Source organism: Asterias amurensis, chromosome 9, assembly GCF_032118995.1.
Source record: "Asterias amurensis chromosome 9, ASM3211899v1".
NCBI lineage: Eukaryota > Metazoa > Echinodermata > Asteroidea > Forcipulatida > Asteriidae > Asterias > Asterias amurensis.
Genome location: NC_092656.1, coordinates 13,092,378 through 13,116,940, shown reverse-complemented (window position 1 = coordinate 13,116,940; position 24,563 = coordinate 13,092,378). Strand labels below are relative to the sequence as shown.

General features: G+C 38.3%; 2 protein-coding genes across 4 annotated transcripts; one reads left to right on the top strand and one right to left on the bottom strand.

Moving 5' to 3' along the window:
* Positions 1–133: 133 nt before the first annotated feature.
* Positions 134–19,877, bottom strand: LOC139942036 (splicing factor Cactin-like). 2 transcript variants are annotated; one of them, XM_071938711.1, is made up of 19 exons: positions 19,694–19,877; positions 18,178–18,453; positions 17,313–17,436; positions 16,337–16,402; positions 15,349–15,429; positions 14,842–14,913; positions 13,096–13,158; positions 12,274–12,328; positions 11,887–11,978; positions 10,288–10,441; positions 9,694–9,840; positions 9,059–9,168; positions 7,848–8,026; positions 6,551–6,589; positions 5,879–6,068; positions 4,014–4,169; positions 3,487–3,570; positions 3,012–3,125; positions 134–2,074 (listed from the first exon to the last, which is right to left on the bottom strand). In XM_071938711.1, exons 1-19 carry the CDS (start codon positions 19,771–19,773, stop codon positions 1,949–1,951), a joined length of 2,208 nt encoding a protein of 735 aa, XP_071794812.1. In that variant the 5' UTR covers positions 19,774–19,877; the 3' UTR covers positions 134–1,948. The 2 variants fall into 2 exon arrangements, with proteins under 2 accessions (XP_071794812.1, XP_071794813.1); XM_071938712.1 differs by lacking the exon at positions 6,551–6,589 and having other exon boundaries at positions 135–2,074; positions 19,694–19,875.
* A 365-nt stretch (positions 19,878–20,242) lies between these two features.
* LOC139942044 (uncharacterized) lies at positions 20,243–23,883 on the top strand. 2 transcript variants are annotated; one of them, XR_011786639.1, is made up of 4 exons: positions 20,243–20,364; positions 21,142–21,647; positions 22,088–23,196; positions 23,354–23,882. XR_011786639.1 is itself a non-coding variant. In XM_071938728.1 (3 exons), the coding sequence occupies exons 2-3, from the start codon at positions 21,153–21,155 to the stop codon at positions 22,184–22,186; spliced, it is 594 nt and encodes a 197-aa protein (XP_071794829.1). In that variant the 5' UTR covers positions 20,243–20,364; positions 21,142–21,152; the 3' UTR covers positions 22,187–23,883. The 2 variants fall into 2 exon arrangements, 1 of the variants encoding a protein (XP_071794829.1); XM_071938728.1 differs by having other exon boundaries at positions 22,088–23,883.
* The last annotated feature ends 680 nt before the right edge of the window (positions 23,884–24,563 follow it).

The window sequence follows — 24,563 nt, the reverse complement described above, 5'->3', positions numbered from 1 at the left end:
CCTGAACTAAAAACATTCGCAAGAACATGTAAGGTGCTATGATTATAAGAACTGATGATCATTATTTATTATCAATAAAGAAACAACAAAGAAAGCTTCAATTGCTTCAATACACAGTTGGTGCATCTGCATTTATTTCTTAAAATATTTTAGAAAAAAAAACCCAATGGGAATAATAATTGTACAAGTTCAAAGGAGAAAATTCTGTAATATTGTCACAGTGAAAATTTACGTACAATTATGAACAAAAAGTGAAAAGCATACATTTGTACCGGACCCAGCAGATATGTCATTGTTTTTTCTATACATACACTACAAAAAAAGAAGAGAGTGAAATGGGCTAGAAAGAAAGTGGACAAAGTCATGTATTTCCTCAGTTTACCTTGGGCCTTTCTCAAACCTTGGCTTGGGCTCTGCGTGCTGGGTACGCAGTTGAAACGTGGGCCTATAAATTTCTGGAGCAGCATGTGTTCGTTTGATCATCAGATGGCTGAGCCTTGAGCCGGAGCCTAAGCCAAGGTTTCAGAAAGGGGCGTCATTGTCCACGATAAATCTTGCGCCATTTGGGCAGTTGGATTCCTTGAGGGTTTCTATGCCATGTGTATTTGTGTAATATCACAACGAAGTGAGCCATACATATCTGTTAATGCAATTTGACTCGAAAAATGGCAAACGAGGGGCTCACAAGTAGCCGAGTGTAACGGAAGGTTAGGAGTGTGTAGATTTTTTTATCATCCAACATGTCCAAAGCAATATTGTGAAGAATAAAAAAAAAAAAAAAAAAAGATATTGAAATGGTTTAAGACACCTTCCCCCCTCCAACTTCCTTTAAAATATGTATAACTTTGTTCGCAAACTGCACACATGCTTACATTTTTTGTGCCTGGCCCCCAACTTTATAGAGCCCTTTTTGGTTTTTATACACAATATGTCATGGTTCACAAAAAAGTTTTTGAAATCCAAACCTACATGTAGCTGTTACTCCATGTACTCCCAAAGCTGTGCTAGCTTTGGACTTTCTTGGGGGGTAAACTAACCAAGCCAATGGATAACTTGTGCCAGCTGTATTACATGTACGTATGAAACCCTTGCAAACCCAACACTAGCCTGGAAGTTATGCTACTTTGTGGCAGTCTGTGGTACCAGTGTATGACTGACTGAATAATTTAAAATTTTAAAAACAAACTTTAATTAAGTGTTTGTAAGTACAAAGTTGGGACGATGACAAAAAGGTGTTGTTTGAGCATGTGCCATATTCAGAGCACAACGGAGGCAAATACATGTACCCCAATGCCCTAGTCACTGCCTTGGTGCTCCTTGAAATATTCCGGGAGAAAAATAAAAATCCTTGTAAGAGATGCCATTCAAGGTAAAACTTCTTTGCCCTTTCAACACCAAAATAACGAGATTTATGCTATTAAAGATATTGTTTTTATTTCTTAATAATTTAGACTGTCCTTTTGGTCAATTATTTTATTTTTGTCTGCCTTTATGAAATTTGATTTGCAACTGTAGACTTGGTATTGCATTTAAAAATTAAAAATCTTAACCACACCCAACAATTTAAAAGCCAACATCATATTTTGTTTGATATTGTTCGACTGAGGAACTGCACTAGTAAACTAGTCATACTGAACAGGAATCAGGTATACCACCATAATCAAAGTCCAACAGTTTAGGTGTTGAGTTACTGAATGGTGTTGGACTGAGGACTGCACTAGTAAACTGATCATGCTGTACATGGGATCAGGTATACCACCATAATCAAAGTCCAACAGTTTGGTTGTTGCGTTACCATCTGGTGTTGGACTTTGTTAGACTGAGTACCGATCATCTTAAAGAACCCTAGAGGGTTAGCTTTGCTTGGCGCGCTACTCATAGTTGGAAGCTGTAGTCGTCGAGTCCCTGCTACATCCTTGAACCATCCGGATGCCTCGTAATAAACTGGTCATCTTCGGTAGCGGTAGCGTTTGAAGCGGAACCACAGCTGGAAGATACTGTTGTTGAACTGACAGCGGAAACCATGGCGATGTGAATATTCCCATTCACGATTGACGATCTTGAAGGCTATGTCCTGCAGATGAATAGACAAAATACTTGAGGAACAAATCTGATAAACACCCATCGTTGTCATACAATATGTATCATGTATTGCCTTTCGGGGCACTATCACCGTCAAAATCCAGCAATTTGGCAAATTAAAGACTACATCATGACTGTACTGCTTTTATGTCAAAAGTGTTTTTTTTCTTTGTTTTTTTCTGCAAGTCCCCTGACACACAAGGCCTTAAGGCCACTTCAAGGTGTGGGCTACAATTATTTTTTTTCCAGAGGACGTTGCCACCTACACCTAGGGCTGAAACAGGGTTACCCCTTACACAGTCCATACGAATGTAGGCTTGGGTATCATCAATTCGAAGCCTGGCCGGTAGAGCAGAAAGCACTACCTCCCCAATTTTATGTAGCAAGTGTCACGACCGGGATCCAAACCAATACACCCTGCTGTTCAAACACCAGTGCTTGAATCCGGTGCTCTTAACTGCTCGGCCATGACACTGCGATTACACCTACATTTTGTAGACCAGTGCCGACCAAGCAGTTGTTTCTAATGCGAAATGGTTGCCAATGGTGCTGTGTTTTTATTACGACCACAGAGATCTCACTACGATGCTACCACCATGACCACGCTTGTACGATAATGGCATTCCCAATACATTCTTAATAAGACTTTGCCTCGCTAATTGTTGGCTATGACCAGGCTATGCTTACTGTGAACACGTTCAAAATAAGCGTGGGCAGAGAATGCAGCTTCCCGACCTACTGTAGGAGATCCCACTGCATGTAATGATGATATGTAGGACTCGACTTTGTGTGGGAAATGAATGTAGGTGAAAGGTGAATATGGACAGGGATTAGCCTAGGCTTGAGACCACTCTCTGGTGTGTAATTGACGAGCCTCGAAGTGTGACGTCGCATGTTCTGGCAATGAAGCTCAGCCAATATTCACTCACCTCATAAGGTGGTCCAGCATGGAACCTGAGCACAGCAAAGTCTTCACTCTCATTAGAAGGTGTTAGAGTGTACTCGGGTGTCTGTCTCTTGTCAATAAGATCTGGGTAAAATATCTGGAGGAGAAAATAAAGACATAGCGTCAATCAGTTTGTCTGTGTAGACAAAATATTTGATGGAGAAAAGCTTTAATTCAGTCTCACACTGATGTGTATTAAGCACTGCATGCTCAGTACTTTTCCCAGTCTTGTAAAACAAATCCTCTAGGCATACCACTCGGTGGGATTTGAACCCTTGACCCTTGCCATGTTAGACCAAAGAGCTAGCCTTGTAGCTAAAAGCAGGTTGAATCCTATATTTAGCAGAGAGTACCACAACTTTTTTATAGATGCTGCTTTTTCAAATATGTGAGCATAAATAATATTAGCGATAGGGAGTTTGTGACTTGATGTCCCACTATGGAATATAAATACTTACATTGAACTTATATCCCTGTACGACCTTGGGTGGAGGGTTGTCCATGTCGTAATGGGTCTGGTTGTATTTATTCCACTCGAAACCCTGGAAAGAGTTAAGAAAATCGTTATTGCTTTGGAACAACCGTTTCAAGAACGGTTGGCTTTAGGACAGCCAAAGTGACTGCTCAAGTATGGTAACCTGAAAAAAGACATCCAGTCAAAGAGCAACTGGTACCTTGTCTCTATTTTGTTCTTGCGAAATGTCTCACTGTGTGCAGTTTGGGGTGACTGTGTAAAAACTTTAATCAAAATGGAATCGCATCAAAATACTTGCATTTTACACGCGCATACTAAGCAATCTACAACCGCCATTCAAGCGCTTGAAATTTTTTAACAAGCATGCACCCAAAGCTGTCACTTTTTGGAGCCAATCAGCAATGTTTTTCAGTACACCCCTAGCAGGGATAAATGATGAGAGGTATTGATACAGCGGGCTGCCATTGGTAGAGAGGCTGGATTCCATAGTACTGTTGCCACAAAACTTACCGTGTGTACTCTGTTAAAGAAGCGTGGTTTACGAGGGCGGTATTTATCTGACCATAAGTAGGGTTTGTTCTGAACATCCACCTCCACAGCAAAAGTGGCTTCTTCTGAATTCATCCCCTCTCTCGCTTTCTTGATGAACTCAGACTCTACGGTATTCTAAAAAATAAAATAAAAAAAGTGTCAAAGGGACAGAACTAATTTCTGGATAAACTCCTTCATATAAAAGTTTTAAACACAGTTATTAGGTAATAAACCACAAGGGAATCTGTCAGAACAATTTATAGAACATAAAGAACAATTAGGTATTAAAAAAGACAAAATGACCAGTAAGAAAAAGATCTTTGCTTTGTAAAATCAGATAATAGTAACCCGTTTTTATATAGCACTTTTCACACCCGGAGGGCGTCCCAAAGCGCTTCACATTATTCCCCCTGGTCACTGGGCCTTAAATCACTCCTTAAACCATCTCAGCTCCCTGGTGGGGAGGGGAGTATACAGCCTTGTGCAACATTAATATGCGCTACTCGGCTAAATCAATCACAACATTGCACAAGAACCATCTCTGCCCTCACAGGTACCCATTTACCCCTGGGTGGAGAGAAGCAATTATAGTTAAGTATCTTGCTCAGGGACACAAGTGTCACGACAGGGATTCGAACCCACACTCTGCTGAACAGAAGCACCAGAGCTTGAGTTCGGTGTTCTTATCCACTCGGCCACGACACCCTACAGATTACCGGCTGAGACTCCACTCAATTGTTATGCTTAGTAAACAATAGCTAAATATTAGTCACAAGCAATGTACATGGCATGAAATTTTTGCCAGTAACATGTGTAAAATAAGCAAGCTATTTTCGTGCTTAAGCAAAAAATTTTCTTGGGCCCTGATTTGAACCTGCATTTTCCAGGGTTTATGGGCTGGTGCTCTATCAACTGGCTGTTCTTGCCTAATATTGGCAGTCTCCCTATATTTGTCAATATCTTTGTTCTGAGGGTCCCAGTTATACGAGTACAACTAAATGCATAAGTTTTGTTGACACCAAACTAAAGCAATCTTATTGTAGGTCTCTCTTGTGTTCCTGGTACATGGTTATATACTTTTATTATTTCTAATAATTCACTGCTTTTATCAATCCGTGACTGATTATAAATCAAATTTACAAGTTACAGTCCCAGTTGATATGGAAAACAACTATATGATTTTTATTACACGAACATATTAAACACAATGTGCTTTAGAATAAGATTATTTACGAAATATACATTGATATTTATTATTATTACTATTAATATTTATTCGGTAATTTCACAAAGTACAATAACAATATTTGCAAACAAAAGTTGAGCATCAGGATAAAAATAAAATAAACATGTTGTACGGCATACAGACTAAATAGCAAAAGCACTGATCCTGAATGAAGATGACTGACAGCGAGGTTTGAATACAACGAGGAACATGGGGAGAATAATGTAGAATTTCTATTCGTTTTCGCACGACAAGTGCGAATGTGTGGTATTTTGTATTACGTAACAGCGCTGACTATAGCCAAGTTCGCATTAAGCAAGGTTGACTAGCGACCGCAACAAAAGTTCACCAAAACCAAATGTTTAAATTTGTGATTATTGTGTTTGTTTTTAAATTTTTTGTCCACATGAGGTAGAAATATAATAGAAATGGACTTTCTGACGTAAGAATGGAAGAAGAAAGTAGATGAAAGATGAGGGTAGATTGGGTAAGGACAGGAAATGGGGTGGTAGGGAAATGGGAGGGAACAGCAGGGAAGTAGGGACAGAGACAACCCATTTCATGCTGGCCAAATGATGGCTTATAAATGTCTGTACATTTATTTGTTTCCACGGCCTACCTCGACTGTTCCTGTAGTCATGAGCTGTTGACGGACTCGCTGTAGCTTGGCCTTGTCCTCATCGGGGTCAAAGATCAACGTCTCCGGGGGAAGAGTCTTATACTGATGGAGACGTGGGCTGTAGGAACCTTTCTCATACTCAACAAGACATTCCTCCTCAAGGTCTTCTTGAGTCAAGACAGACTCTGGCCTGTTAATCAAGGAGAGACAAAAGGGTGATTTCAAATCAATTTAGGTATTAAAGGCAGTGGACACTATTGGTAATTACTCAAAACAATTATTAGCATAAAACCTCACTTGGTAATGAGTAACGAGGAGAGGTTGATGGTATGAAACATTGTGAGAAACGGCTCCCTCTGAGGTGACATAGTTTTCGAGAAAGAAGTAATTCTCCATGAGTTTGATTTTGAGACCCCGGATTTAGAATTTGAGGTCTCAAAATCAACCATCTATAAATGCACACAAGTTCGTGTGACAAGGGTGTTTTTTCTTTGATTATTATCTCACAACTTTGACGACCAATTGAGCTCAAATTTTCACAGGTTTGTTATTTTGTGCATATGTTGAGATACACCAAGTGAGAAGACAGGTCTTTGACAATTACCAATAGTGTGTCCACTGTCTTTACTCACTGGACACTTTACTCAAATGATGCTTAGCATAAAAACTTACTTGATAGTGAGCAATGGAGAGCTGTTGAAACTGCTCCCTCTGAAGTAACATAGTTTTTGGGAAAGAAGTAATTTTTCATTAAAATATTTGAATTGGATACAAGACCCTGGCAGAGGTCTCGAATTCAAGCTTCTGAAGGCACACAATTTGTGCAACAAGAGTGTTTTTTCTTCCTTTTTCTAGTAACTTCGACGGCCAATATCCTGGGTTGTTATTTTATGCATATGTTGAGATATACCAAGTGAGAAGACTGGTCTTTGAAAATTATCAATAGTGTCCACTGTCTTTAGCTTCTCTAATAGTTTTCTTGGGAGAACTTTAACAACACAAACACATGCAACAAAGTGTGCAAGTCTTGCGAACATTGAAGCCGTTAAAGTGCGCCAGCTTGCAATGGAAGTGTTGTCCAAAGGGGGACCAAATTTTGGGAAATTTGCGTGAGACTTGCACAATCTATACAGAGTGCAAAAGGGTTAACAAAGAAATCTTTACATTAGACAATTTAAAGGGAACATTGGTCAATGAAACCATTTGATTGTTGTTATCCTTTACATAAGTGTAGATATACAATCAAACAAGCATTAAAAATATTTCATTTTAAACGGTGGCTAGCGTTTTTGAGATAATGGCGTAAATCCGGAGCAGTTTATTGAAATACACAATATGACATGTCTGAGAAACGTATCTGAAAGAGTGTTTTTCAGATTCAAATTCTTAGTGGTAAAAACTGATAAATTTTTCAATATCCACATCACTTCAACGTGAAGTGATTCTCAAAATGTTATGCTATTCAAATTCTGGGGAACAAAAAGCTTTATATCATTCCCTAACCATTTCACTTCGAGATGAAACGATTTTATTGAAAGCTGCAGTACTTTTACCCAAGTAAGTTTTTATTGCCAATCATTTCAAGAGTGATTAAAAAACGTAGATCAGCTGAAGAAGGACGCACATCTTTTTTGATGACAGTTTTTTTTTTACTTTTGCCCTTCCCTGGACGGCCTGTGCTCATTTTATTGTTTTGCTTTTTTTTGTCCGAAGAATTAAAATAAATAAATAAGAAATAACTGAGCTTAGGACGCTGATGCTGGACCAGGGTGCTCGGAAGGCGACCATCAGAGTTTCCAGAGAAGGCAACGGCTGAAGACAGCCTCTCGCTGACTGACTGACTGACTTACTTACCAAACGAGTGACTTCCCTCTAATAATGTCCAGAGTACCATGAGTACTGGCAAAAATTCTCAAGTTGTGGAGTTTTTTTCTATGATAACTCTAGCCATAGGAACTGAATTACTCACTCTTTAGCATCATCATCTGGCTTACTACTGGGGCCTGCTGCCTCTTCTGCTGATTCTGGTTCTTGCTTGATACGTTTCCTGATCTCATGATCCTCACCATCTGAATCCGACGGAAGCTCAACCTTGACGGATTCCTGAAACCCTGAAGGCGAGTGTTTTGGATCGTTCAAAACTCCTTGCTGTAGAGTAATAAAACAAGGAAAAGTTTAAATAATAATAGTAATAATAATAATAATATTACTGTAAAAAACAATGGCCAGTTTTTATATAGCCCTTCCAACATTATTTACCCCTGGTCATAATAATAATAATATTACTATAAAAAACAATGGCCAGTTTTTATATAGCCCTTCCAACATTATTTACCCCTGGTCACTGGGCCCTAAATCATTCCTCAGCTCCCTGGGGAGTATAAAACTTGTGCAACAAATATGCGCCACTCGACTAAATCAATCCCAAGAACAATCTCTAACCTCACAGGTGCCCATTTGCTCAGGGACACAAGTGTCACGACTCTTGAACCCACATTCTGCTGAACAGAATCACAAGAGCTTGAGTTCATTGCTCTAATCTGCTTGACCCTGACACCATACTTTGGAATGGTTAGCATTGTGATGTCACTATTACTAAATAATACGATGCAATCACTGAATGAGATTGGCATCTAAATATCATTGAATGGGATTGAGTTTCAAATATCACTGAATGAAATTTGGATCACAACATGAATACGGTGTGTGACAACCATCCTGCATCAATTTATGGGACCATGGATAAATTAAGATCGCGGTCGCCCACGGGCAGACGCGTGACAACACAAGATCATTCAAAAATTGTCACAGGCACCTCCCATGAAGATTAAGCGCTCCAGTGATTTTTACGTTGTTGGTGCATTTTGTTGTTTACATTTTGGTGCAGATTACACGGACAGTAGCCCACAAAGGGGTGAAGAATTAGTATTTGCGATCTACCTCAGGTATACCATACTACACAGTGGTATTTTTGCCAATACCATTGTTCCTTTGTAATACAGTGGTTCTCCTTCAAAACCAGGCGATTGTGTGAAAACGTGCGACACTGGGTAGGTTTTCTTTTGTTTGAGTTGTCACACGAAGGAACGCACCCAATCGGGCCGGTGACATAATTTAAGTTAAACCCAATCAATCAAGACTAATGCCAAACTTTCTTCCTAGCAATGCAACCCCTCATACCTGCTGTCTTAGTGATGCTAGTTTCCTCTTAAGTTTCTCCTGATGTTGTTCCTTTAATCTAGCCCTGGCCATGTAAGCATTCAACTGTTGAAGCAAAGACTCCCAATAACCTATAATAAAGAGGTACACAAAATCAACATGTTGAGTCTCCCTACAGACATGACAGACAACAAACATGAAGACAATATTAAAGAAAAGTCTGTTTTAAGCCTCGGTTCATACTGCCATGACTTCACAGATTTGCAACAAACAACTCTGATGTATACTTAGACATGTGACATGTTGAACACATGTACATGTATACAGAGGATACTTTCTTCCAAGCCCATGAAAAAAAATCTGGGATTTCCAACCCCCCTCCCCCCACTAGATACATTGTAAGTGCAATATCCCAGGATAATAAGGACATTCAACTCACTCTTGGCATTGCAACTTGGATAACAACCAAAATCTTTACGTGTGACAATTAGCAGAAGGGTGTTCACAGGTTCAGAAGCACCAATACCACCATAAATAAATAACCAGTGAGTTCAGGCCAGGACCTAATCCATTTTGGAAGATCGACAAACTTTCCACATTCACATAACTAATAAGATCTACACTAGGGCTTTGTCTGTCTTGTACCCTGTACTCACCGATATCTACACCAGCATCTCCACTCTTGATACGGCGCATGATCTGTTCCTTTAAGGCCAACAACTGACTGTGTTTCTTGGCCAGGAATACCCCAGCAACGTCACCACTAACAGATGCATTGATTCCTTCGCGTCGATCAGCTCCATCTGAAAACAAGGAAAGTTATAGTTCGGTGAACACAAACACCTCGCAAGCCAGTCTATTTCTGAAAATTTGACCTACAATGTAGGTGGTCCAAAAATGGTAGACTTTTGGACAGCAACACGAAAGTAGTAAAGCGTGCCTTTGGCCATCCGGAGGCACCGTGTTGTTGTGTCACTTCTTGTTTGTTTTAACTGTGACAGCTATAACCCCCCCCCCACAAAAAAAAGAAACACAAATTAAAACTTTATATAAAAGAACAAGTTAATACAAAACTAAACCCAGAAATTTTGAAAACTTAATCCTGTCTGTGGTAAGTGGTTATAAAAAAAGAACAAGTTAATACAAAACTAAATCCAGAAATTTTGAAAACTTCATCCTGTCTGCGGTGAGTGGTTACAGTACATGTATGCAGTAAGAACCTGTATTTCAATCTGTATGGTCACACTAACCTTGTCCTTCGGGTGTGATTTTCTTGAGTTTGGTCAGCTCATCCTCTGCAATAACCGTCATGTCCTTCCAGAACTCTAGATTACTGGCTTTCTCTAGCTCCTTGTACACTATAATGTCTTCCAACAAATCCTCCAAGTCCGCAATTGTCAAACCCTTTAGGCATTAAAAAAACAAGTACATTCAAAGTTTACAAACTCACCGGCGCAGAATTATAAGGTATTTTATTTTGTGCAATTTGGATTTCATTAAATTGCATTTGCATATTTTGGAATTCCTGGTAAATGAAGTTAATTGATCAAGAGTGGTCTCCAAAGTAATTGTTTAGTTTCTAAGAAAGACATTTAACCCCTTTATGAATGAAAGAAAAAAAAGGCACATGTTCAAAGTTTACAACTCACCAGCTCAGGATTGTAAGGTGCTTTTTTGTATGGATTTCATTAAATTGGATTTGCATATTTTGGAGCCACGGTCAAAAGTAATTGGTGTCCAAAGTAATTGTTGGCAAAAAAAACAAAGAGTTTCTAAACAGAATATTTACAGATAAATTTTGTGAAAACTTATACACAGTTTCATTTAAAGGCAGTGGACACTATTGGTAATTACTCAAAATAATGGGAGACTTTTTGAAAGCTCTGCCACTAGAGGGCAGCAGACCTACCAGGCAAGGGTGCACAACTCCTATAGCAAATAATGGTAAATGCTAAACATTCAAAAATACTCAAACAATATTTAGAAGTCTCTCAGCCTCTTGAAAATTAATTCAGATACATTGTCATACAACTAAACTACAGATTTCTTCTCATTTTTTGGTAGGTCAGCATTTTGGATTTTTTGCTAATTACCCTAGAAGAAACACTCCCAAAACCTCATGCACACCGCTTGTTATCATAGGGCAACTCGTGTCCAGTACGTCCTGTTCCAGAACAGTTTGGTTTATGCTGGCATTGTATTATGAGAAACAAAATACAGTTTGGCTAAATCTAAAATACAAAAACAAAAACACGCAAAACACAAGGTATTTGCTGTCAGTGACCGTCACTCATGCTTCTCCTATTCCTAAGTTGTTGACATTACCTGGTGGAGAGCGCCCTCTCTTGGTGATTGGCAGATAGTCTAAAGTTTCCCATTATCATCATAAACCCTTTCTTGGTTATGAGTAATGGGAGAGGTTGATAGTAAAAAACATTGTGAGAAACAGCTCCCTCTGAAGTGACGTAGTTTTCGAGAAATCAGTAATTTTCCACGAATTAGATTTCGAAACCTCAAGTTTAGAATTTGAGGTCTCAAAATCAAGCATGGGAAAGCACACAAATTCATTATCTCGCCACTTCGAGGACCGATTGGGCTGAAATTTTCACAGGTTTGTTATTTTTTATTATTATGCATACGTGTATGTTGAGATACACTAACGGTGAAGATTAGTCTTTGACAATTACCAATAGTGTAACCTTTTGATTATTAAGAGAATGAAATTGTTATTAAGACCTCATATAGTACTGAGCCAAAAAAAAACAAGAGGGGGAAGCAAAAGAAAAAGGAGATTCCCATTCTAATTTAAGATGTTCTGAAAATTTACAAAAACATATCTTTGTACAAACCTTGAGTACATTATAGGGTTCTTGCATCTCAACAGATAAGTCATCATCACCGTCTGGGTCAACATACTGGGCTAGTAAATCAATTGGCTTGGCTGAAACATACATAACAAACTCATCATTAAAATTAGCATAAACAAAAATGTGAAAAATATATGTAACTGGGCACAAATTGGGAACTCAAAAGCTGGATTTTGAAAAAATAATAACCCTCCCCAGTTTTTATATGACTACAACCTCCCTCCCCCATCCCAAAAAAGATAAAATAAAGTAAACACAAATAAATAAACAAATTAAGAAAAGAACATGAAACAAAAATAGACAGGAAAGCGTGAATGAATTCTAATGACACACAATTTACAAATATATTTTAAAGTCACAGGCTTTTACCTCGTCCATCTTGGATCCTGATCTTTGACCTCAGCTTGGCTTGATGCAAATGGAACTGAACAAAAAGAAAACAAAAAAAATCAAAGAAACATTGTAAGGTCAGAACAGAATTGCCGGCTACATCTAGGAAGGTTGCTTAGGGTGTTGCTAAGGTATCCTACAATTCAATGTATGATGACGCGACAATCTAGCTATAGCCGTAGCCAAAGCCTCAATCCGGGTTCATACTTCCTGTGAATGCGAATGTGATATGAATGTTGACGTCACATAAATTTTATGCAGTGAATGTTTTGCAAAAGTTGAGCACAAAACAACTGATGAGAATTATTAGTTATGAATTTGTGGCGTCAATGTTCATACCACACTTGTCTTCTGATATCAACCGATCAAACAATGAGTTTTGTTATGCTATTCTCAAAAGCTTACTGGGGGTTTAACAGAAACCCCTGCATCATCATACGAGCACTCTAACAACCGAGCTATCTAGCCCCTTGTTGGCAGTCTCCCAAATTTGTCAATATCTTTGTTCTGGGGTGCCTGTAAGAAACCATACAACTGTTTACTGCTGTGTAGCCAGGAATCACACCCAAGTTTACGATACAACCTGGGAAGCAACTTTTAATTTGAGATATCACAATAATAAAATAGAAATGAGCTCTTGACAGTTAACAGTTCAAACTACTCTCATGTCTATTATAACTTTTACCTCTGTTTCTTTATATTTTTCAGAAGTGTGTTTTAATAACAAGCATGAAACTAGAGAATGGCAATGAAACTGCTCCCCCAAGTTACAATCATGTACTTTCCCTATGAACAACTTACAGTGTCTTCTTGTTTTTCCCATTCCTTGAATGATTCCGCCTCCCTCATTCTCTGCAGTTCTTCCTGTAAAAATATTATTAAACGGAAAATATTGCTTAAAATATTGATGTGCTTCATACACAAAACATCCTGCATGAATATTAAAGGAACACGTTGCCTTGGATCGGACGAGTTGGTCTATAAAAAGCGTTTGAAACCGTTTGTTATGAAATGTATATGGTTAGAAAGATGTTTTAAAAGTAGAATATAATGATCCACACAAGTATCTCTCAAAATTGCACGGTTTTCTTTTTACATCGCGAACTATCACGGTCGGCCATTTATGGGGGTCAAAATTTTGACTCCCATAAATGGCCGACCGTGTTATTGGACGAGGTAAAAAGAAAACCACGCAATTTCGAGGCATATTTGTGTAGATCATTGTATTTTACTTTTACATCATCTTTCTAACCATATGCATTTTATAATAAACGGTCAAAAAACGACTAACTCGACCGATCCAAGGCAACGTGTTCCTTTAAGAGAGACGTGTAGGCCCTAGTCCAGTGCTGTGCTCAAGGGCATATTGTCATGACTGGGATTCGAAACCCACACCCTAATCAACTAAAACATGAGCCCTGTGCAACAGACCCCTGGCATTGTCCACTATCACTGACCGAGGTCAAACAATAGAAACATGTACACGTTTTTCGATCAACGCACAAGTCTCAGCAAATGATTGGTCTTCCTTTGACCTCAATAAGGGCGCTGTGTGGGCTGGTGACATCATACATTGCAAGGGGTCTACAATATTTGATTAATTATGTACACGTGAAAAGCTACCATTGGCTGAGAGTACACGTGTGCACTTTTCCAGTGTTAACACATCAAAAATGGTGGTCAATGACGCGTATTGCAACCAATCTATCCCGGAAAATTGTTTCATTTAAATAAATTTTCAGTGAGGTCGGTTCAGAATCTGTGCTATGATTGGTCAGAGGGCGATGCAATTTTGTCAGATTGGACTTTCAATCGTCTACATGCAGTGTGTGCAAAATGTTTGTACATCATGTAATGTTGTTTTATTTACTATGTCATGTACATGTATGTTGGCCTAAGTGTGAATTGACTGCGAATCTGCATGTGGAATGAATGGAGGTCAATGGTACATCTTGCAGGATCCGGTCAGGCAGGTACATCTGGTGTTATTCATGAACATCGTAGTGTGATGTCAGTTGTTCAGACTAGGGGCTCTGACAGACCACTTGGCCATGACATACCTGTACTCACAAAAAATGTTCATGCAAATCTTCCGATCACATAACACCCATTTTATATAATTTCCACTGGCTTCCTGTTAAACAAAGAATACAATTCAAAACCTTGCTTCTCACATTCAAGGCCCTCCATGGGCTAGCAGCTTGCTACATTACACATCTTTTTACAACAATGTAACACCAGACCAGGCCTTAGATCATCATCATCACACATACTCCATGTTCCCAAAACTCGTCTGGCAAGTTACGGAGACCGTGCCTTTTCCAGCTGTGCACCGCGTCTCTGGAATTCCTTGCCAGGCAGGCTGAGGGACACACCTGATCTAAGTGATCTGTCTACTTTCAAACACAACCTCAAGTCTCATCTGTTTAATTTGTCAGCTTGCTAGTTTCCGGCGGCTTTGAATGGAACTATTCCAGATACTGTGCGCCTTATAAATGTTGTGTTATTATTATTAAGTGGTTTTTATTCTGAAGAAACATTACTCACCAGTTCTTTTTCTCGTTGTTCTCTTTCTTTCTCCCTCTCAATCCTTCTCTGTTTTACCTTCTGCAGTTCAAGCTGGAGTTTACAAAGAAGGAAATATTAACACATTAGCACATCAAAGTCAATCAAAAAACACAAGGAACAGAGAAGTATTTGGAAACTTCCCTATAGCTTTAACAGTAAGAAATTGTAACCAGTGCTGTAAATCCTTTGCAAAATGCGATCAATTTAAAACAAAGCATTGTCTTCCCATGGGGGCAGGTAAAAACTTCTTGCCAACCAAAATGTACTGGCACATGTGAGTGTAAAAAGTTGCCAGCTGAACGTAAATGCATCTGCATAGTTCATAGTAAGTTGCTCTACCACAAACAAGAGCTATAAATGAATGGCTTTGTGTGGATTAATACACAAAAGGAGAGCTAACTGTAAAATAATCCTTCAAAACTTTTTGTATCATTGAACACAATACAGACACCCTCAAAAGAAGAATAAATCTGAATTTAAACTTACCCTGTTTTCTACCTGTTTCGACTTCATTATTCCTTTCCATCGCTCATTTTCAAGACCTACCAATCCAACCTTTTCATTTTTCTGACAAAAGGGGAAAAGTATTGCAATAACCTTCAGAACATTGTATTTTCCTGGCACATTTGTTTTTATTAGAATTGTTATAATCGAGGCAACAAGACTTACACAATTTATTTGTGACAACAGTTTCACGATCAGGCTTGTGTATATATAAAAATACCAAAAAATTGAAAGTATACAGGATACTGTATACACATGTACTTACAAAAATAGAAATTTTCAGTTTGCAAGTAATTCAACTTTCTCAGAGTAGGTTTTTTTGTTTTTTTTTTTGTTTTGTGCATCGTCTACCTACCCATATGAGCAGCCCAAGTGCATTTAAAGTGATCGAGTTTTCTCCATAATGTATTTCCAATTATTATACACCGGTGGCATAGACTGTCACAAAGTACCACAATGTCCAAGCTAGCATTGGGTGCATCTTCCGTTTGTACATTTGGTATTAGGTGGAAACCTACGTACCACATGCTTCCACAAAGTACCACATCTTCCAGGCTAGCACTGGATGCATGGGTTTTTTCTTCCGCTTGTACCGCTAGTACTACATGTACATGGAAACTCCATGGCTTAAGTACGTTAGACTTTGTCTCTACAGTCTACTTTAGATAGTCTGTTGTTTGGATCGTCTACATGTTGGACAGGATATTAAACCAATAGTATGGGGTAAACTATATGTGAAAATTAACCTTGTACCAGAGTCTGTTGTTTGGATCGTCTACATGTTGGACATGATATTTTACCAATAGTAATGGGGTAAACTATATGTGAAAATTAACCTTGTACCAGATTTAAAGAGAGAAAGAAAAATACCAAAACAAATCCACTAAAGAGGAGATTCACAAAGAGAAACATCTGTAACAATATTTGTAATTTCCGAGCTCTTCTTTTAATTTCGTTCTGTCTATCTTACCTTTTGCCAAACGAATGTGTCCAATAGATTGGGATCTCCAAAGGGATTGTCAACGTTAGTGTAGCCCTGAAGAACAAAGAAAACCAAAGTATTTTCATTTAACAGCTGTGTTGCTTACAAAGTCAGAATTGACTGCATGTAGAATGTTCCACTAACAGAATCTTATTGCAAATATCAAGTAATAAATCACAAGGGAAACTGAATGGGTAAATTTTAAAATAATTTGGGGCTGAACAGAAATTGTTTACAAGAGCGGGATTTGAACCAACTACCACTGGTTTAAGAAGCCTGCGCTATACCAGCTTAGATATCTAACCCTATGGTGGTGATCTCTCTATTGTCAATATCTTAGTTTGGGGGTGTCATTCAAAGGCCACTCAACCTGTATAACTGCCATGTAGCCACACATCCAAGTTTATGATACAACCTTGGAAGTGGCAGCCAGGGGATCACCTTAAAGGATTTGGGTATTTTTTGTTACACAAAACACTATGTCAACAGATTTACAAGATTTGGGAGACTTTTGGGACGCCCGGGTAAATCCATTTTTCTTTGTAATGTGCACATCCTCAGAACCACCCAAAAAGTGAAAATTTACCTGCTAATTCTGCTGCCACCTATCGTTCCAAAGTATACCATTGCAGTGCAACATGCAGCACTTGTGCAAACAAATTTGACAATAAAAGCAAATAGACCGATCCATTAAGCTCCGCTCCATGGCGTATTGACCAATCACAACGCAACGAAGGTCCAACATGCGTGCGCGTATGCTTGGCGCGCGCGGCAGAGTTGTACAGAAAAGCATTGGAGAGACCCACATGTTCTTGCTCACACGTGCGTCATTGGCGGAGCCTACTGGATCGGTCTATTGCCTCCAGAGCTTGGGTTTGAAGGCAGCCAACTGACATGACTGAAAGTTAACTGAAACCGTTTCCAGATTATAACCAAAGACTGATGCGGTTATCTTCTTACTTACCATCATTTCTTCGTCCCAGCCCATCTCCTCCTTGCGTTTCCGATCCTTAGCGAGTTTCTTGGCCAATCTACGGGTCCTCTTTTGCTCAACACTTTCTGTAATTTTCATCAGCTCCTTCTGCTGTCTGTAAAAAACACAAAGTAAGGAAAGCAGAGGGAGCATTCACAACCGGTACAAGGAGAGCTAATAAAACTGGGGTGTTATCGAATGAGTGACTTTGAACAGCCTCCTGTCAAAATGCAACCATTTTTTGCAGATTTCTTTTTGTAAATTGATATAAGGTACAAAAGAAAATTAAAAATGTTTATTTTTGTACTCATATATTTTTTGTTCCAGGGAGTGGGGGAGGGTAACATTTTTATTTTGTTTTTATATCTTTAATTCATGTGCGTTTGTAAACGTTGTAGTCAGTAGCATCGGAGTTAAAGGCTTTTCAGTCACAGTTGTTTAGTTAACCTTTTTTAATTCCAGGCATGTGCCAATGTCTTGGTTTGTGATTCTGTATATTGTTTGTACCTTTTGCGGACAGGAAAAAGAAAGATGTAAACATTAAATTTACATACTACGCATTTCTGTGCAATTACATATAGGCCTATACACAAACTGTTGGTTTAAAATTGGTTTCCGGTGGCTCTCAACTCGATGGAAAAAGTTTCATGGAAAGTAGAAAAAGGTTATGTAGTTATCCAATCCAAACTATTTAATCTATCAAACATCATTTCAAAAAAGCTCTTTGTACAGAGAATTTGTTGTCATTTTCAAGAAAAACAAATATTTGCTCTTAAGTGTGTAGTTTCTGCAAAAGTGATTGCATTTTTTTCCCGCCAGACATTGATTGATTGGTACATGTACATGTAAATCTTACTTTCTCTCCTCTTTTGTCAACTGCACCCGTCTCGGCTCTTCACGTTCCTCTCTGCTGCGTTTCTTCTCTTTCCTCCGACTGCTGGATGACCTTGATCGCGACCTTGACGTTGACCTGGGTCTCCTGGAGTGCTTCTTGTGCTTGTCATGACGTCTGGACGGCGGTGGCGAACTTGATCTTTCCCTTGAGCGTCGTCTGTGTTGGTTTTTCCTCCTCTTGTTGTAGCTGTCTTCACTGCTACTGTCGCTGCTGACCGAGTCGGAGCTTGATCTTGATCTGCATTTAAAGAAAAATACAAGTTCTTGTACCGACACTACTGTTTCGTGAAATATTTTAGTCAACAGATTTGCTCATTTTTTACCACTTTAAAAAATAATGACACAAATTCTATGAACACGAACGTAATCCTCATGTCTAATGAATAAGATTCAAAAACACAATTGAGAAAATATTTTGAAAAAAAAAGGACAAAAACTTACCAGATTCCGGGAGCGAAACAGTCACAAATTTCCCAGGTTCTATTTTTGAACCTGTCGCTGGTTACCATGCGCAGCCCCAAGCGCAGAACCCAACCGCAGGTACCAGCCGACCGAGCCGCAGCCGAGTTTGACTAAACCATTCTGTAAAAGGGGTGTTACAAGGGGTGCTGCAGTGCGGCAGTGCTTTAAGTGAGTGAACAGCGGGCATAGTAAACGGACAGCGCACACGCACTGCCTTATAACACCCCTTTTACAGAATGGTTTAGTCTAACAGCAATGAACATCGGGAAGTCACAAAATGGCGAAGCGACAGGTTCAAAATAGAACCTGGGACTGTTTCGCTCCAGGATCTGGTAAGTTTTTGTACTTTAGTTCAAAATACTTTCTCAATAGTGTGTTGAATGTTATTCATTAGATACTGAGGATTAAGGTCGTGTTCTTAGAATTTAAGTCATGATTTTCGAAAGGGGAAAAAATTGAGCAAATCTGTTGACTAGCTGTTGAAATTGTACGTGTTTGACCATTTCGCCGTTTTTCGATTGAAGCGACTCGTAACCCTCCGGCTACGCCGTCGGCAGGAGGGTTACGTTATCGCAACTAAGTTATTTATTAATATTAATATATTAACTTTTATTTCATAATCATTCATTCACATAAAAAAAATCATAATCATAATATTTACAAGTGTTTATTAATAGTAATTATTTTTTAATTTATCCCTAAAAAATAAAAATAAATTCAATCTAATAAAATAAAAGTTTAATTTTTATTTAAACTTTAATTTAAAAATATTAATAATAATTGTTGAAAACAATAACACCAACTTATTTAATAATGGAAACGAGACAGGCTTTTAACACATCGGCATAAACCTGCACGCTTTTATTGGGAGGATAAAACATTATTGAGTCCACTCAACTCAATCAAATCAAGAAAGAAGTTTATCTTTAAACGTAACTGTCCGGAATTTGGGCGGAAAGATAGCCCCGTCTACATTCGAGATACATGGTCTAACTACGAACTAGGGAGTTTTTTACCTTCGTCTTTTGTCATAACCCCTTTGTTTCTCTCTTGATCTCGACCTCGAACGTCTTTTTCTTTTCTCGGTTCTTCCCATGACGAATGAGACCCCTGAGTGAGACTACATGTACTTACAAACAAATTTCCCACGTCAAAATATCCAAAAAACTAACAACCCAACTTGATGTGTCTCGCGATCCGTGCTCTACACTCGCAAAACGTTTCGTGTTTTTAACATTGTACTTATTCCTAGCATGGGAAAGGCCCGTCGCGTCTTCACACTGTTTTGTTTGATTGTCTTAAAGCAACATATTTTAAAATAAATATACACTTTTTTTACCAGTTTTAAATACAAACTATGCTTTTATGCATTTTTGTATTAAGTTATATGTAACATTTTATTAATTATATTTTAAATAACTTTGTTTTTTAAAGTTTGGAAGTACCATCAGACTGTGCGCCTTGCGCAGTGCTGTTTTGCTGTGCTAATGACATTGGAAGCGTACAGGTACCTTTATTGCCCTTTGCCGTCCTATTATTTAAAGAAAATACTTTCAAACGGAATCTTGGCGACGGCGGACGCTTCTTTTTCCACTCTTGGCATAGGCCTAACTTGTAATCTAGTGAAACTCTTGAGAATCGTTGAATTGTGACTGATTTGCTTGATTGACGATGAGATGAGATCATGGTAAAGTTAACAATCAGCTTCCAAATTAATTATGGATTCTTTTAGTTTTATAAAGTGGTTTCAGTTTAACTAGACTAGTCAAGTTTCAGAATCATTCAGACTCAGGGTCTCAGTCAGATAAGATTCAGATTCACTCAGAATCAGTCAATCAGAGAATGCAATGTTTGTTAAACTTAAATAAGTTAAACACTTAATTAAATTTCGATTTGATTTGACAAACAAAACTAGGGTTAAATTTTACTGATTATGATTTGCACAAAACATAAAGAAGAAAAACAGGCATGCCTAGTTACATTATCCAACTAACTACGCCCCTCCCCACTTTTGGTTATTTTATGTGACTTGTTGTAACTTCACCCAATTTAACTGAAATGTGTACCAACTGCAGTTGTAAACATAAGGTTTGTCTTCCGTCTTGTCTTGTCTTTACTGCACAAACCGCCGCCACTGGGCTGTGTAAACGTGCACACGTGCAATGTGCAGACCAGGTTTATTGCGATTCAGAACCGCAATGCGTTGTGGGTAGGTAGATGGGGCAGTTTGCTATGCGGTGTATGTTGTCATGCCTGACTCGCGCATGCATCGCCTATATCTTTGTGTGGGTTCAACAGCGCCCTCTCTTGATAATTTGCTATTTGCGATAAACCTTATTGTATAAGTAACAACCCCTAACTAAACTATTAAAGACCCATTAGTTTGAGGGGGCTTTGTTTTAGTTTTTGTCAATCGCCAATGTATTACCTTAAAATCCTTTTATGTTTACATCAACATCTTCAGGTAAATGTTAGATGACTATTGAAAGACTGAATAGATCGATGGAAGACACATCTGCAGGCCTCACTGAGCAGGTGGCTGACCAGGCCCTGACGGACGAAGGGAAACTACGCCACCATGAAGACTTTGAAGTTGATTCCATCTGCAGTGAATTAGAACACACAGAACTTACCGATGAGGAGACGTCTGCACTCCTCAATGATGCCTTGGAATTAAACAAACGTCTTAAGGCGGAGCTGAGGAGACAAGAGCACCAAGATGAGCAAAAACTCAGTAGAGATGGGACGAGAAATAAGGCTGCGGGGTTTGACAATCGTGGGAGATCTGTTGGGATGAGCAAGAGAGGTGACGCTAAGAGTGCATCCCTGCCGCCCATCCATCCAAACAAAGGACTGTCACACAATCAAAGACGGATCCACAATTCAATGGAGTTTAGAGGTCATGTCAAGAAGACAAACTCCAAACCTGCTCCTGTTATGCAGAGAAAAACCCAAAGTGCTGATAGACAAGTAGGTGGAAAATGATTGGCTTATAGTGGTAGCTTAAAGATGCTATTTTTTTGACCCAAATATTTTGACTTAAGATACCATTCACTCAAAAAAAAAATATTTTTTAATGTTTGGGGCCAAAAATCTGACGTAGCATCTTAAAAGACCTGCTTGAACGAAAGGCCTGATTTGTTTGCCGATAATTACAATTTTTTTTCACAAATCAAAAATAACATTTAAATGGTGAACAAACGCATTATAGTTAAAATAGCATTTCCGAGGTAAACTTTCCGCTCAGGTAGCTGTTTAATTGTTAGGTTGTAGAAAATGTTGTTTTTTATAATCAAGAAACATAACAATAATTAAAGTAAACATTTCTTGTTTTTGTTCCGCTTGGTTTTGTGTTTCTATTAGAATTTTTTAAACAACAAAAGCTGTACAATTGTTTTTCTCTTCTCCAGGCAAGTCAACGACCTGCATCATCAGGAAGTGTGCGGAGAGTAATTCAGTCAGCAGAGTCCAAACAAAGACCGGAGTGGAACGATAGGTTTTCCTATTGATTTTTTGATATTTGAAGTTGAAGCTGAAGGGACTCACAATGGACTCTTCCCTTGAAATTTGCTAGTTACATTCGCGCATGCGTACAAACTCTATTTGTTGGCAACTATAGAGTTGTGCACTTGGCAGATGCGCAAACGCATTTGCGCAAACGCAGCGCGCGATGATCCCTCATTTTGCCAACCAAAATGTTAACACAATGTGCAATTAACATTTATGGGAAGGGTCTATATTTGTGTTAGGAATGATTTCAAGTCTGCTTCATTTCAAGAGTGTGATGATCATTTGAGTTTATACTTTTTATGTTCTTTATGTTCGTTTGTTGTGTTCTTTTTGGGATGGGGCGGGGGGCGCCATCCGTGGTCAAATATACCTGACGGTGCATACCAAAGTAGGTTACAACTGTACTGTGTGTACATGTTGTAGGATTCTGTCTATGCAGAGCACATGACATTGTTTTGATCTTTTGCGTAAAATATAACTTCAGCTTTTAGTTGTTTTGATATGTACACATTTCCTTTTGTCGTTACATCAAACATGTCAAAACTATTTGAATGACTTAAAGGCAGTGTCCACTGCCTTTAAATATCACAGTTGTTACCACTGCTGTTTTTATTTGTACTATACTTAATCTGTTTGAGTTTGCCAAAGTTTTGCTTTGAATTTGTTTTATTCCGAACAGGCTACCTGTAGATGGAATGTTGAGATGAGAGGATAGGTACAAGAACTTTCATTTAGCTGAATTGCAGACTCTTTTAGTGTGAAGGTTAAAACATAATCTGTTTGAGTTTGCCAAAGATTTGCTTTGAATTTGTTTTATTCAGAATAGGCTACCTGTAGATGGAATGTTGAGATGAGAGGATAGGTACAAGAACTTTCATTTAGCTGAATTGCAGACTCTTTTAGTGTGAAGGTTAAAACATAATCTGTTTGAGTTTGCCAAAGATTTGCTTTGAATTTGTTTTATTCAGAATAGGCTACCTGTAGATGGAATGTTGAGATGAGAGGATAGGTACATGTACAAGAACTTTCATTTAGCTGAATTGCAGACTCTTTTAGTGTGAAGGTTAAAACATTATCTGTTTGAGTTTGCCAAAGATTTGCTTTGAATTTGTTTTATTCAGAATAGGCTACCTGTTTATAGATGGAATGTTGAGATGAGAGGATAGGTACAAGAACTTTCATTTAGCTGAATTGCAGACTCTTTTAGTGTGAAGGTTAAAACATAATCTGTTTGAGTTTGCCAAAGATTTGCTTTGAATTTGTTTTATTCAGAATAGGCTACCTGTAGATGGAATGTTGAGATGAGAGGATAGGTACATGTACAAGAACTTTCATTTAGCTGAATTGCAGACTCTTTTAGTGTGAAGGTTAAAACATTATCTGTTTGAGTTTGCCAAAGATTTGCTTTGAATTTGTTTTATTCAGAATAGGCTACCTGTAGATGGAATGTTGAGATGAGAGGATAGGTACAAGAACTTTCATTTAGCTGAATTGCAGACTCTTTTAGTGTGAAGGTTAAAACATAATCTGTTTGAGTTTGCCACAGATTTGCTTTGAATTTGTTTTATTCAGAATAGGCTACCTGTAGATGGAATGTTGAGATGAGAGGATAGGTACAAGAACTTTCATTTAGCTGAATTGCAGACTCTTTTAGTGTGAAGGTTAAAACATAATCTGTTTGAGTTTGCCACAGATTTGCTTTGAATTTGTTTTATTCAGAATAGGCTACCTGTAGATGGAATGTTGAGATGAGAGGATAGGTACAAGAACTTTCATTTAGCTGAATTGCAGACTCTTTTAGTGTGAAGGTTAAAACATAATCTGTTTGAGTTTGCCACAGATTTGCTTTGAATTTGTTTTATTCAGAATAGGCTACCTGTAGATGGAATGTTGAGATGAGAGGATAGGTACAAGAACTTTCATTTAGCTGAATTGCAGACTCTTTTAGTGTGAAGGTTAAAACATAATCTGTTTGAGTTTGCCAAAGATTTGCTTTGAATTTGTTTTATTCAGAATAGGCTACCTGTAGATGGAATGTTGAGATGAGAGGATAGGTACATGTACAAGAACTTTCATTTAGCTGAATTGCAGACTCTTTTAGTGTGAAGGTTAAAACATTATCTGTTTGAGTTTGCCAAAGATTTGCTTTGAATTTGTTTTATTCAGAATAGGCTACCTGTAGATGGAATGTTGAGATGAGAGGATAGGTACAAGAACTTTCATTTAGCTGAATTGCAGACTCTTTTAGTGTGAAGGTTAAAACATAATCTGTTTGAGTTTGCCACAGATTTGCTTTGAATTTGTTTTATTCAGAATAGGCTACCTGTAGATGGAATGTTGAGATGAGAGGATAGGTACAAGAACTTTCATTTAGCT